The 15,675-nt window shown below is 36.8% G+C and overlaps 1 protein-coding gene across 3 annotated transcripts in view; it reads left to right on the top strand.

Annotated features, from left to right (window-relative positions):
- The first annotated feature begins 3,009 nt into the window (after nt 1-3,009).
- MLF1 (myeloid leukemia factor 1) overlaps nt 3,010-15,675 on the top strand; it is a 32,912-nt gene continuing 20,246 nt past the window's right edge. For 2 of the 3 annotated variants that reach the window (XM_059163670.1, XM_059163668.1), the window contains exon 1: nt 3,010-3,189. In XM_059163670.1, the coding sequence (XP_059019653.1) occupies nt 3,143-3,189 (47 nt within the window). In that variant the 5' untranslated portion in view covers nt 3,010-3,142. The remainder of the gene's footprint in view (nt 3,190-15,675) is intronic. The other variant, XM_059163669.1, reaches the window with a different exon arrangement.

Here is a 15,675-nt window from a genome sequence, read left to right as displayed (position 1 = left end):
CAATATATAATTTTCACTTAGCTCATCTTATTCCTCTGAAGGTAAATTTCAGGACATATGAATAGACTCTATATTATATACACCAGGCACATGCTACCTCAGGATCTTTGCATTGACCTGGAATGTTTTTCTGGCAGATGTCCATTTTCTTCCAGTGAATCTCCTCAGATTTACTTTCTCAAAGTGGCCTACGCAGGATTCCCCTTTCATAATTCACAAGTCTGACCCCCTTACCCTGCTTGGTACTTCTTCCCCCAACACCTGTCACCTTTTAACATAGTATGTTCTATGCCTCTTATTTTTATTCTGTGCTCACAAGACTATAAATTCCAGGACAGGGATTTTTGTCTGTTTTGTTCAGCAACACCTTAATGTCTAGATCAGTACCTGACCCAAGGTAGACACTCAATAAATATTTGTAAAATTGAATTGCTGGTTGAATATATTCCCACAGAATTTTATGCTTTTTAGTTTGGACCCATTATTTAGTTGGTCAGCAGATTTTGAGAAATGATTACCTGCTTTTATCCTGCTTCTTTCAGTGTGGCCCATCACCCACATTCCATGCAACCAGCCACACTGGGGAAAACTCCAGGTCTCCAGCCCTGTTCAATAACTAGCTGTGCAAACCTTGGCAATTTATTTAGCCTTTCTGTGTTTTGTTTGCATCACTTATAATGAAGATAAAAACCATCTCTCCTCCACAAAATCCTAGGAGGATTCAATGAGTCAATGCATATGAAGATCTTACAACAGTTCCTGGTACACATTCAATAAATATCAGCTATTGTGATTCTATTTATAGCCAAATGGAGGACCTTAACCCCTTTAATCCTGATCTCCATTCCTATTGCTCCCTTTTGGGATACTCATCCTCTCCTACCTCTTCTTTCGTTTCCCATCAGTTTGAAACTATGCTATTTCTTCAGCTTCAACTCTCCCCTTTCTTCCATTAACCTTTAAAAAAAAAAAAAAGCATTTGTTATTAGGCCCAAATTGCTTTTGGGAACTCCAGGTAACTCTGCGACTAACCTGTGCCCAGACTAAAGCTTTCAGGTTTTAGCACTGTAGGTCTAAGAAAAATCCCCATGGGAACAAGGTGGAAATTCTTCTTACAAGGTGCTTTATTCAATGTTAATCCAAAACTATTTTAATACTATCATTTACACCAAACATTTACCCCATTTCATTTAAGGATTTTGGGTGGGGAAGGGGTAGGAACAGAGGGAGAGGGAGAGAGAGAATCTTAAATAAGCAAGCTCCATGCCCATCATGGAGCCAGAGGTGGGGCTCAATCTCAGGAACCTGACTGAAATCATGACCTGAGCCAAACCTAGGAGTTGGACACTTAACTATTTTTGTCACCCAGGCACACCTGTTTTTAGTTTTTAAGCAATGTGGCCCTCCTTAACATCTTGGACTGTACTATTTTAAAGAGGAAATGATTACAAGTCTTCTAAAACAAAAAATTTGCCTTGAAACTAATTTAGAAATCCCTGAGATTATATATACATATACATATATATATGTACATATATGTATATATACCCTCTGAACTTCATTCTGATGCCAGAGGAGAAGAAAATAGCCTATTCCCTGGAAAGGCTGTGCTATCTGAACTTGGACAGTGTAAAATCTGCCCTTACCTCACACCATCAGTCTCAGGAAAAGGAGGCTGCCAGCAAACTTGGCTAAAGGTTGGGAGGTAAGAGGTCCAAAGGATTAAATTTCCAACTCCCAAAATAACCCCTGAGTACTCCTGTCACCTCAAATCAGGTCCTGCATGCTTCTTCATGCTGGAACAGTGCCACCTCTCTGGTCTGATCCCAGGAGGCCCTGTGGAGCCCTGGATGGCTCTCTGTCTCCAGAGGACAGCCTCCTAGAGAGGCTGGGGAGCCCACTGTATTAAAGTAGACATACAAAGTGCATCTTCTCTATTCTTATAATCATCATTCTTCTCTTTCTTTAACATCCTCTCTTCTACCTTCTCCTCCACCTACCTTTAGACTAGCAGTAGGCCTCAGGAGAGTGTTTTCCAAAACTTATTAATATGAGTAGCACCGTCATATATCCTTCCCCCGCATCATGTCCAAATCCCACCTGTGCTATATCCTTAATTTAGTTCATATTTTCACTTACATTTGCAAAGACTAGTTATTAATGTATAGCACTGCTTTAAATTTAAAACCATTTTCACTTGCCATAAACAGAAGGCTCACGCATAAATATAATTAAAATAAAACTACATAGTAGTGAAATCTTGGATATGGTGCAGGTGTTTTGTCTGAGTCCTACTCTGTTAGGTTAAGGACTGCTGGAGAAGTATTAAAGACATACTGGCATCGAAGTGAGACTTCTTCCTTGAAATGGGGAGACTGGAAAGAGGACCAAAAAGAGAGCAACTTGCTCATCTTGCTTTTAAATATCATGTCTACATAAAACTTAAGCATTCCCACTTTGGGAAATATTCCTTTGAATTTTAGACTCACATAAGGCAAAGAAGGTTGTGAAATTTTATAAGGCTCATTTCCTTCAAGTAAGCACTGAGTACATTATTTATTAACTGTACTCAAAACTTGCTGCATGTTTATTCTCAGTATTTGTGCACAGCTTTGGACCAAGTACCACGGAGTGTTTTGGATACAAGACTCTTTCCCGTGAATAACAAAATGCTGCAAGTGACTAGATCTTTGGAAGCCATCTAGCCCAAATCTTGACCCATTCCCATTTTCCCGAAAAGTGAGTTAGGGTTCGAGGCCGAGGGCGCTGTGCCCAAGGTCACGCAGAGGGTGGTCTAATTTTGGGGTTCCTGCAGTCCTGGGAACAAGCTATCTCGTCCCTCAGAAGACCTCAGAAGGGTTGCCTGACTGGCGGGAAACCAAACCTCTCGCTTCCACTGTGTTGATCGCAGTTGCTATGGCAGCGGCGCGTTTTCCCCGCCTCGTCTTAGTGACGTCGGGAGACCCGTGTCCAATGGGAAAGCAGCTCGGCGTCACGCACCGCCTTTCCCGGCGGGCACCGCCTTCTTAGCCGGGTGAGTAGCATCGACTGCGTGCGGGAACACTGGCTCCGGTCGCGGCCGCGGCAAGTTACATCGTCTTCCAATCTGTCCGCGTCCGCCGCCGCGGGTGACAGAGCCAGTATGTTCGGGATGCTGAGCAGCAGCTTTGAGGATGATCCCTTCTTCTCGTGAGTGTCTGGGGTCGAGAGCCCGCGGTCGCGCGGAAGTTCAGGGATCTTGAAGGGAGCTATTGTAAGGGAAAGTGCGAGAAAGCTGAGGAAGGCGAGAGGGAATTTGGGGAACTTCAGGAGGCGGCTGGGGGAGAGATGGACTCGAGGGCGTGAGAGGGAAGGGAGTCGAGAACTTAGGGATGTGGGAAGGAGAGGGGAGAAGGCTTGGGGGGGTTGAGAGAGAGGAAGATTTGGGGGTCTGGGAGGGAGGGGAGAGAAGGGTCTGGGAGCGTGAGGTGAAGAGAGGTGCGGGCGGCACCCCCCCCCCGCCCCCGCACACAAACCCAAGTGCCCGTTGCTCTCAACTTGGCCGGACTTGGGGTGTTCGGGTTGGTTCCCGCGTTCCGAGGCCCGCCTTCGCAGCCGCAGAGCGTTGCAGGTGACGGTAACCTCTCTAGGTGGAACTTCTGGCGAGAATTAGGCTTAGGGGACCCCTCCCACACCTGTTTCAATTCCAAATGAGAGGCAGAGAATGTCTTAGAAGATGACAGTTGTTTGAAAAGGAACACATTTTTAAAACAGGGTTTTCATAAATACGCGTTTCGGAGAGCACAGCAAAGTCGGAGAGTTGTGCTGTCTCTCACGTCGGAGTGGTTGGAGGTTGCCAGGCGCACGGTTTGTTTTCTTTGCTTGCTTTGTTACAAAGCTAGTCTTGTTTGTAAAGGGACTCCTCTGTCAGAAGTACAGATAGGGCAGGGACGCAGACTGTGGGGGCGTTTAACACTTCAGGTAAACAAATGTCAAACCTGTGGACAGTTCCAAGTGAATTAACATGATGCCTTAGGAAGAAGGGATCCAGAACTTAATTAATTGCTTCACTATAAGTTAGTTTTCTTGGGTGAGGGTGTGTGGGGTTTTGGGGGTTTTTGTGTGTTTGTTTTGTTTTGTTTTGTTTTAGTTCTTCCTTTGGGTATGATAAAAAAATGGTAACAGTTGGATTCCCAAGACGGGAGGCTTTGTGATACTTTTTTTTTTTTCTTTCTTTTTTTGACAGACAGAGAGAGAGAGAGATCACAAGTAGGCAGAGAGGCAGGCAGAGAAAGAGGGGGAAGCAGGCTCCCCACCGAGCAGACAGCCAGGCTCCATCCTAGGACTCTGGGATCGTGACCTGAGCTGAAGGCAGAGGCTTAACCACTGAGCCACCCAGGCAGCTCTTTGTGATACTTTTTTGCCCAAGTGTTTTGGCAGTTTGAATTTTGACTTGGTGTCCTAATTTATTTTGATCGATTAAATTCTACCTCTTTGCAACTTGGAGGCTTTTTTTCTTTTTTAAGTTTAAAATGTCAACAGTTTTCTACATAGTATTGTTGTTTTTAAAGGGAAATATTATGTTGGCTTATGTGTTAGTACTATTTTTAAACTGAATAACATGAAAGTAACAATTGAAAGAATAATTGGTTAAAAAAGGATGAAATGATTAATATAGAAAAATAAAATGGTTAACATTTCATTCTAAAGGTTATAAATTACAATTAAGGGGTGTATGGATTCAGAAAAATGTATAGTGCTGTTTTAGTTAACTTGTTTAGGAGCTTTTGGAACATTTACAATTAATGCCATCTTGACAAGTTTTAAAATTTGTGCTCTAATATGATTTGCTCTTTTAAAAGTCTCTGAAGAGTAGGGACTAACTAAATATATCCATAGATTTGTTGTGCTGTTGAAATGATTCTTATGTAATTGTGACATCACTACAATGGGTAGTATTTAAGAAGATTTTGACAACTTTTAAGTTGCATTATGTCCGCAATTATATCAAAAATAGCAATGGCCTTAACTGTGAGTGTATAATTAGTACCTTTTTTAAAACGTCTAGCAAAAGTGTAATTTAAACTCTTGGGTAGCTGTCTGAGCAAAGGCAATGAACCCAAGAGTCAGTGTCAGAAATAGTAACAGACCACAAATAGTAGGCATACATCAAAGAACACTCTTCCCTGTGCTTAGGATGGAAAGGACCGTTGGTTACATGTCAGTGGGTCTTTCGGTCATCACTTTCCATAACCTTCTTCAAATGCAGACAGCCATATCATAAAAATTTAGGATTAATTTCTTGTACTTAACTTTATAAAACATTCATCCTTATAATTTTGTTTCTCCACAAATAACTGTTTAGAACGTAAACACAACCGGGTTGGGGAGAGTAAAGATGAAAAAGAATGTGTGTTTCTATTTATTCAAGTACTCTGTCATTTAACCCACCCCTTTTACTCTAACCCCAAACAAAATGAGTATCCATTACTTATATAAGTTCAACATAAGAAATTCCTAAAGGTTGTAGACACCTTAAAGAACACAGAAGGGTTCCATGCCCACCATCTTTTGTATAAAAATTAGCCCTTTTGCTAACCTAATGTGTCACTGTGTTCCTTTACTGCTAACTTAATACCTGACATGTAGAAAGTATTCAGTAAATATTGTTTAATGATAATCTGGTGTCCTTTACACTTTGTAAAGGACTTTGTATTATATTGTATTTAATATGTATTGTAGTTTGTATTGTATTGTAGTTAATCTGGTATTTAGTTGATTGCTGAAAGCATTTGCATTCAACATATGCTATTGTTGTTGTTGACACTTTCTAATTTGAACACTAACATCATCTAAATAACCATTAGTTCAGTATATCAAGGATGTCAGTATAATAAGCACACTCTTCTAATTTACTAATTACTCAAAAGTGGGCAAATAGTTTTTGGATATAAAATTAGAATTATTAAATAATATGAGGCTGGTAAAATCCTGTAATCAAATTGTTGATGTTTAAAAGATTGGAGTAAAAAAAAATTAATAGTATCTATAGTCTTGAATTCAAAAATGTTCATTTTCAATGTTTACCCTAAATGTTGTACCTTAAATGTTTCATCAGAAAATTAAAAGGAAACTATAAAAGTGATATGTTGAAAAAAAAAAGGTGATATGTTGAAGTTTAGTGTTTTATTATGTATTTGGAGCTTTTTTTTGTACCTGATATTGCAGAGCTGAAATTCAGTGAAAGTTGCTATACAATATACTCTCATATATACCTTCTTAAGTAAATAACACTTGTAATTTCATCAAAAACACGAAAGCTAAAAGCTGGCACTTCTGCATGCAATTTACTCTCAAGAATACTACTTTCCCTTCCCATTTATATTTGCTTGAGAAGAAATAGAAATGCATACGTATGGACAGGAAAATCAATTTGAGGTCCACATGATTTTGGCATCCATTCCTATATCCTAAGAAACATTGATTATTTAATATAAAAATTTACCTATATCCGGTACAGTCTGAAAATTTCTACTCTGTGCAGAAACATGAACTTTGAATCTTCTGAGCTGCAGAAATGAGAGGCTGATCATGCAAGTCTACAAAGGATAGCTATGTTACCACATATCAGATATTAGATATTAAAGGCTTAGAAGCAGGTCGGCAAATCCATCAGACTTATTTTTAATTATAAATCGTTAGCATTTCCTTAAGGGTATCCTATGTATGATGACCAGTCTTTGGTCAAAGAACCCCTATGTATATTCACAGGCTGTTACTTTTTCCATGTCCTTGGTCTTAGCAGGAACTGAAACATATATCTATAATTTTTTTAATTAAATTATTTTGCACTTTGGAAGTAGTTGAAGGACACTGGCTTTGACTTACATACTGAGTTGAAGGTGAATATATTCCATGTACAAGATAGGCCTTGACTGCTATTTTCTTGATTGAGAATATTGTCATAAAATGGGAAATAAAATCACCTTTCTAAATAAGCTTTCGTGAACAATGAATGTTCAGGGTTACACACATACTTGTTTCCAGACTTAAAGTCTGAGGTAGGGTCTTCATCAAGATGACATAGTTTGGTGCTAATTAGTATTCTGCCTAATAAACCTCTAATTTTAATCATTTAATAGAGGTGGCTTGAGAGTACTCCGCTAACATTTAAGGTTTTAATTTTCTGGATCCCATTTTATGTTAAGACACCCAACAGCTTCTGTGATTTTTGACACCTAAAAATTTGTTCTCAGCAATATGTTAAGATAGATATTTCTTATAAATGAACTTTGCAGATTTCAACATCATATTTGATAGAATGAAGCACTATGATCCTTGAACTGAAAGAATTTCTAAGGTAGACTTTGGACTTTCTGTGGTTCAGTAGGTTTAAACTATTGAATTAGGAGCCAAGATGCACAACAAGAGTATGACATAGTTGCTGGATCAAGAAATGCCATTTGGGGGCACCTGGGTGGCTCAGTGGGTTAAAGCCTCTGCTTTCAGCTCAGGTCATGATCTTAGGGTCCTGGGATCCAGCCCCGCATCGGGCTCTCTGATCAGCAGGGAGCCTGCTTCCTCCTCTCTCTCTGCCTGCTTCTGCTTCTCTCCCTACTTATGATCTCTGTTAAATAAATAAATAAAATCTTAAAAAAAAAAAGAGAGAAATGCCATTTGGTAGCATCTAATCATATAATAATTAGTTCTATCACTGAACATTGTAAATATCTTGCATAAAAGTACTTAAAGGATGAGAGGGGGCCATGGTCATTCCTGCAGTCCTTTTAATATAAAAGGCTTCTGCCATACCACCATTTTATTTCATTTTGTTTTATTTTATTTTATTTTTATTAACATATAATGTATTATTTGCCCCAGGGGTATAGGCCTGTGAATCATCAGGCTTACACATTTCACAGCACTCACCATAGCACATACCCTCCTCAATGTCCATAACCCTATCCCTACGCCCCAATCCCCCCAGCAACCCTCAGTTTGTTTCATGATATTAACATGGGTTTGTGTTTGTCTTAGGGCTTGTCTCCTTCCCGATCCCATCTTGTTTCATTTTTTCTTTCCCTACTCACCACGACCCCCCACCCTTCCTCTCAAATTCTTCATATCAGAGAGATCATATGATAAAAAAAGTCTTTCTCTGATTGACTTATTTCGCTCAGCATAATACCCTCTAGTTCCATCCATATCATTGCATATGGCAAGTTTTCATTTCTTTTGATGACTGCATAGTATTCCATTGTATATATATCACCTCTTCTTTATCCATTCATTTGTTGATGGACATCTAGGTTCTTTCCATAGTTTGGCTATTGTGGACATTGCTGCTAGAAACTTTCTGGTGCATGTGCCCCTTCGGATCACTACATTTGTATCTTTAGGGTAAATACCCAGTAGTGCGATTGCTGGGTTGTAGGGTAGGTCTATTTTCAGCTTTTTTGAGGAACTTCCCAGAGTGGCTGCACCAGTTTGCATTCCCACCAACAGTGTAAGAGGGTTCCCCTCTCTCCACATCCTCACCAACATTTGTCGTTTCTGGACTGTTAATTTTGGCCATTCTGACTGGTGGGGAGGTGGTATTATCTCATTGTGGTTTTGATTTATATTAACCTGATGTTGAGGGATGTTGAGCACTTTTTCATGTGTGTGTTGGCCATCTGGAAGTCTTTGTAGAAATGTCTGTTCATGTCCTCTGCTCATTTCTTGATTGGATTATTTGTTCTTTGGGTGTTGAGGATGGTAAGTTCTTTGTAGATTTTGGATACTAGACCTTTGTCTAATATGTTATTTGCGATTATCTTCTCCCATTCTGTCAGTTGTCTTTTGGTTTTGTTGACTGTTCCTTTGCTGTGCAAAAGCTTTTGATCTTGATGAAGTCCCAATAGTTCATTTTTGTCCTTGCTTCCCTTGCCTTTTGCAATGTCTCAGAAGAAGTTGCTGCAGCTCAGCATACCACCATTTTAAACTGTGCTTCTAAACAGCAGGGAAATGAAGAATTGCCTATGGAAATGTAATTCATTCTTCAAATATTTCTTAGGTTTCTATTATATGCCTAATGCTGTGGACTCTATTATTTGTAGAAGTCATGCCCCATTCCCTCAAGATTCTGTTAAGAATGTAATATGCGTTATTTCTAGTGTCAAAACTTGGATCACCTAATATATTTTCTTTATGGACCTTTATACCTCATTGGAACTAGGGAACATTTGTTTATGATCAAAAGAACCATAACAATCTGCTGATAAGCTTTTATTTATTTATTTATTTATTTTCAGCATAACAGTATCATTTTTTCACCACACCCAATGCTCCATGCAATCCGTGCCCTCTATAATACCCACCACCTGGTATCCTGACCTCCCACCCCCCCACCCCCGCCACTTCAAACCCCTCAGATTGAAGCTTTTTGCCACCACAATGTATAGTGCAAGGAAGGAATTTCTCTTAATAAATGGGACTGCGATGTCAATTATCTGAGACCCTTATGTATAAAGAATAAATTGCTTTTTACTATATTATTGTACTGGCTAAATAAAAATTGAAATTGATCAATATATTTATATATTTGAGAGTCTTAAAAACAGGACCTTATTTGGAAATAAAACTTACTGTCCCTTAAAACAAAACAGAAAAAAAAAAACACCTTTTATGTTGAAATTATTCCCAATCTAAGAGGTTTTTTTTTTTTTTTTTTTTTTTTAGTAGTGGAGGGGCAAACTTTATTTCTCATAGCTTGTGATAGGTAAATAATATGGTGTAGAAAAGGTACATTTTGTGCAAAATATCATTCCGTATGGTTGTGGTTTGTGTCAGCAATCCTAAAAGAGGTATGGCTACCATAATAGCATAAGTAAATCTTTTCTGATTTAAATGAAAATGCATCTTTATGGAAAATCTGAAAAATATAGAAAGTCTGGTAAAGGAAATCATGCAATCAAGATTTTATCATTTTGGTGTATTTTGTTTCCATTTTCCATATATGAAAAATATTTTCTAAAATTAGAACAAAGTTTTATGATCACAAATACACTGTTTTTCCTCTACATATGCCACAATCACTTTCCTAGCTTTATTCTCTAAAGTGTGATTTTAGTGTCTGCAAAGTATTGCATCCTATGGATGTATGGAGAATATTTTTTCATATAAATCTTTAGCCACATTTCAAATTATTACTTTAGAATAGCTTATGTATATGAAATGACCAGTTTATAAAGTATGAAGTTTATAAAGCCTCGTCATATTTCCACTTTACTTTCCTAGAATGAAACATTAGTTTTCAAGAGAATAATACGAATAGGGAGAAAAATATAAAAATGACTGAGTTCTTACCTGAGAAAAGAAACTCTGCATTAGGTTTATTTTTAAAATAATAGAATAGTTCCTTGCTACGACAAGAGATTTTTGGCTTTAATAAAAAAGAATTCAAGCTTGAACAAGAGAAATTTTAAAGTCTTATCTCTGAGCAGCTGCTGTTCTGGGTAGACAAGAATTGAACTCACTTCAGGGCCCAGCCGGATTTCTTCCTGAATGGTTTAGACAGGTGCAAAAGCCAGACTGGGAGCACAATTTCGTCTTAATGCTTTTTCCAACAAGCAGCCTTTTGTTCATGTCACTCAAAAAATACATTTTTAACAGTTGTTCTATATATAAATATACCTACTTCTATTTAAATGAAGAGGAACCTGGGCAACATATTAAATGAGCCCATGTAGTTGTTGAATTTGTAGCCCAGTTATAATGCAATTAGAAAAATAAATCTCACTAAATTCTATATTCCTCTGGGAAAATAATAGCTGCTGAATACTCACTTATTAACAGAACAAAATCTAGTGTTCTCTGAAGTATTTTTCTTCTTTGAGGTTGAATTTCATCCATATATCTAAAGGGAAAGTTAACTGGTTTTCTTAAGTGATGCATATTAATAAGAATAAACATTTTAATCTCTACACCAGTACCCATATTCTAAGCTGTAAATGTCCAGTGAATAATGGAGCTCTAAGCAAAAGGACTGTCTTTTGAACTATCCATTTTAAAACATCAGGTGGTGTGAAATCCTCTAACTCCACATAGTTTTATTTCTCTTTGTTTAAAAAAATTTTAATAAAACATTTCAAACATATACTACAAAAGTATAACAATTGTGTATCTGTCACCCAGGATTTCAAAATTTATACTTGTTTTATCCATCTCTATTTCTGCTGATATCTCAAATGTATTTTAAAGCAAATTCCAGATTTCTTATCATCTAACCTCTATTTCCAAATACATTTCTGAAAAATATGGTTTCCTTATATAACCACAGTACCATATCATATGGAATAAAACATAATTATAATTGCTTGGTATCATTTGGCATAAGTATCATCAAGACATGAAATACTTTTAAATAATCTAGTTTTTGAGGTAACAATCAAAAAATTGTTTCTTAGACAACTCTTTATGGGTCTTAGAACTACTTGAAATTATGTTCTTTAAGTATAAAGAAGGATATCCAGATACCAAATTCTGATTCCTTAATATTAAACTAACTTGATCTTCAGTTCTTAATTTCAGAAGCATAAACCAACTCCCTTTCTGCTCTCCAGTGTGTTCAAACCTAAGTGGCTCCTTGTGTGCGATTGATCCATTTAATTTTTAAAATTGTTATAACTTCCCTATAATGCTAGTTGCCTACAGTTCTGTTACAGTAGTGATAGTATTCTGTCAAATTTTCTATGCCTGTCACTCTTACCAATAAGACAAAAATCCCAGACTAAAAATCCCACAAGTATTCATGGAAAACTGATCTTGTTTATGATATTTTTCTGCACTGTATGTATAATATCTTTACTTGTATTTTTCTTAGTATGTTAGAGTTTGTTTTCAGTTGAGAAGAATGAGATATAAAAAATATATAAATCTAATGTCTGGTGTCTTCATTTTATTGTATTTCCTGAGTGGACTTAGTACAATTATGTGTTTTTTTTTTTTTTAAAGATTTTATTTATTTATTTATTTATTTGACAGACAGAGATCACAAGTAGGCAGAGAAGCAGGCAGAGAGAGAGGAGGAAGCAGACTCCCTGCTGAGCAGAGGGCCCGATGTGGGGCCCGATGTGGGGCTCGATGTGGGGCTCGATCCCAGGACTCTGGGATTATGTCCTGAGCTGAAGGCAGAGGACTTAACCCACTGAGCCACCCAGGAGCCCCACGTTTTTCCAGTTAATACCCAGCATTTATCTAAAGTGACTCTTCATTCTGAGAGACTCGGTTACTAATTTGATAAAGAATAATTTAATTTTCCTGTAGAAATTTTTGTATTCAGTTGCAATAGGAGTATCTTCAACCTGTGCACACTGGAGAGAGCACTTTCCTTTTATGACTTTACATAAAATTTGTCAGCAGGAAAGAGACGGTACAGTAGTGTTCCTAAGCAGATCAGTATATAAAGGACAAGAGAGTCATGGCAGGAGAGGAAATGGAGAACTAAGAGTACTGACATGTCACAATTTTTTAGAGTATGGATTTGTCAAACAAGTGATTTGTAAAGTTGTTATCTATCATCCAGACCAGCGGTGATCCTAATGTGGATGCAGTTGGAAATTATCACATTGGTCAGGTATGCAGGTAACCTGCTACTTTTATTTAAGTCATTATTAACTCTATTTTTATATTCAACAATTTCTGTTAAAAGAATTAATATTGGTCAAGAATAAAAAGATCTATGGAATAAACCAGTCTAGAAACACTCTCATACACTAAATAAATTTAGTACAGCCTCTATATTAGATTTATTTAGAGACTACTCATCTTTTTATTTCTTAATAGTTTAAAAAAATACTTTGCACCATATATGGTAGTCTCAATCATTCAAAACAATATAACAAATTTCTGCATTCAATTTTCAGGAATTGTGTCCCAAGTTTAATTAAGGCAATAAGGCCTCAGAACTATACGATGTGTTTGAAGTGGTTTCTGCCCTAGCATATTTTTTAAAACTAATGCCTAAGTAATAACAGCTGGTAAATTACTTTATTAAAACATAACATTTAGAAGCTTCTCACCATAGACTTTGACAAGCTAATATATTTTTAGGGTTTTCACAGGATAAGATAAATTGGCATACTTTATTTTACAACATTTTAATGGGATTTGCTGAGAGATCAGCTTTATTACTATTAAGAAAGAAAAAACACATTTATACAGCCTGGAATGAACATGTGCATTGATTTGGAATTGCAGAACTCTTTTCCCGTATCAATTTTCCATAGTTACATGTGCCCTAGGAGACTTTAAATTTTTTTTTTAATCTTAAAATTCAGTAACATCCAACATTTGGTAATAACGTAAGGTATTAAGGTGCTTTACATTTTCAAAAGTGTATTTTTGGCATATGTAATACATGCTTAGGCAAAAACAAAAGGTACAGAAGAGTACATGTTTAAAAAACTCACTTCTCATGACAATGTGAGTATGCTTAATACTAAACTGTGCATTTAAAAATGCCTAAGTTGGGAAAAAATCTCAGTCAGTTATACAGTAATGATCTGTGCACTTCTCTGTATGTACTATACTTCAATAAAAAAGCTTATTGAGACAAAAAAAACCCCAAAAAACTAAAAGAATCCCTCTCACCTATCACCTTTGGCCCTCAACCATCTAGTTACCCTCTTGAATGCAACCACAGTGACCAGTTTGCTGTGCAGCTTCCTAGGGATATGTTCTATACATTTATAAGCATATATATCTGAATTTTTTATACAGATGGACATATACTATATATCTTGTTAATCCTTCCATGTTAGCATATAAACATCTGCCTTGCTCTTTTAAAGGTGGCATAATAAACCATTTAAAAGAGCTTTTAATAGCTCTTTTCCTATCCTTTTTTAGTTATTCTATCAATCAGTAAAGAAAAATCTTCAGGCTAATTTTGGATAGTGGAGTGAGCAAGAGAGATATGTTCCTTTTCCTTAAGAAGCTTTTAATCTAGCAGAAAAGACAATATTTTCTACATGTTATTTTATTATCAATAGTCTTTACTTATAAAGAGGCCTAACACAGATAGCAAGACTATTTTCAACTTTTAAAAAATTTCTCCTTTGACTCTCAATAATGGTAACCTATGCCTTCTTTTTGTGGGAAAGGAAAGAAAAGTAGAAAAGAAGATAGTGAAGAGTACTTAAAAGAAAAATGATAAAATAGTTTGAATAGTCAATACTACTTAGAAATACTGGACTGGGATTAAAGCTTCAAAAGGGTGACCTTTCCTACTTAGATTGGTTCAGTTACAGAAAACAAAATTTACTGACTTTAGGCAGAAAAGAATTTATTACAGGGCATTAAACAGGTTATAGAATGATTATGATGGCTTAAGAAACAAACTCGAAATTGAACTTTGAAGAATGACTCCTAAAGCCACATCAGAGGTCCAGACCAGGGGTTGGGGAGCAGTGGCCACTTCCCACACTAGGAATTGTTGAATTGGGAAGCTGTTGATACTTCTGCTGGCTCTAAAGTCATGGTACCTGTGAGGACCCATACCACCAAAATGAATTTCCCTTCCCTGGCCTCTAATAAGCTCTAGGGATCACACTCGCAGTTCTGGTAACACTGCAACAAAAAGACTATGTTACTCTGTGATCATATTTACCAAATAAGAGAAGTAATAGTACATACAGATTGCCACACTTATGCTTTCTAGTTCTCAAATAAATGGCCATAATTGGCAGAACTTAAACCCAGAAACTTTGCTGCAGTAGAGTCTAGGAAATTAAATCTTAACCTTTCTTTTTATGCAGTATAGAAAGGCACATTGAAAGGAGATTGAAATGGGTTGAATGTGAAAAGCTTTATAGAGGTGTCGGAAGATAGTGCATTCATTTTGAAAAAACTAACCAGAGATACAAGAAATTAAAATTTTGATTTTAAAATGAAAAAAAAAATTAGCTAAGTAGGATTTTCACAATCAAAGACTAAATTAGCAACCTGGGAAACTGAACCAAAGAATTTCTTCCAATATGTAGGACAAAATCACAGAGGGTTCAAAGTTCTACAAAGAAGGAACAGAAAGAATAGTAAATATTCAAAGAAATATTTTAAGAACAATTTCTAAAACTAAACAAAGACCTAAATCCTTAGAACACAGATTGAAAAGGGAAATTTGAGGGTTGTCAGGATTTTTTAAAATTCTATATCCAGAAGCATAATAATGTAATTTTGATACATTTAAAAATATATACAGAAAAGAATCATAGATCTTTCAGAGAGTGCAGATTTTTTTTTAAAGATTTTGTTTATTGGAGAGAGAGTAAGTGAGAGAGCATGAGTAGTGGGGAGAGGAGGACTCCCCACTCAGCAGGGAGCCGAATGCAGGGCTCTCTCCCAGGACCCTGTGATTATGACCTGAGCTGAAGGCAGACACTCAACCAACTAGCCACCCAGGGGCTCTGAGCGTGTAGACTTTTTTAGAAAGTATAAGAACCACATTGTCATCACTCTTAACACTAAGTAAGGAAGATAATGAAACAATATAGATTCTCAAAATAGTGAGGAGAAATGATCCAGATTCTATGCCCAGATAAGCCATTGTTTCACTTTGGGTGTGAAGAAAACTTAGACATGACTACTAAAAATTTACTGTGCTCAAAATTACTAGGTGTTAGAATCCAGAAAAGAAATAGTAAGATAGGGGCGCCT

The sequence above is a fragment of the Mustela lutreola genome, chromosome 2 (assembly GCF_030435805.1).
Source record: "Mustela lutreola isolate mMusLut2 chromosome 2, mMusLut2.pri, whole genome shotgun sequence".
Lineage (NCBI taxonomy): Eukaryota > Metazoa > Chordata > Mammalia > Carnivora > Mustelidae > Mustela > Mustela lutreola.
Note: the sequence above shows the minus strand (reverse complement) of the source record. Positions and strands in the feature narration are given on the sequence as shown.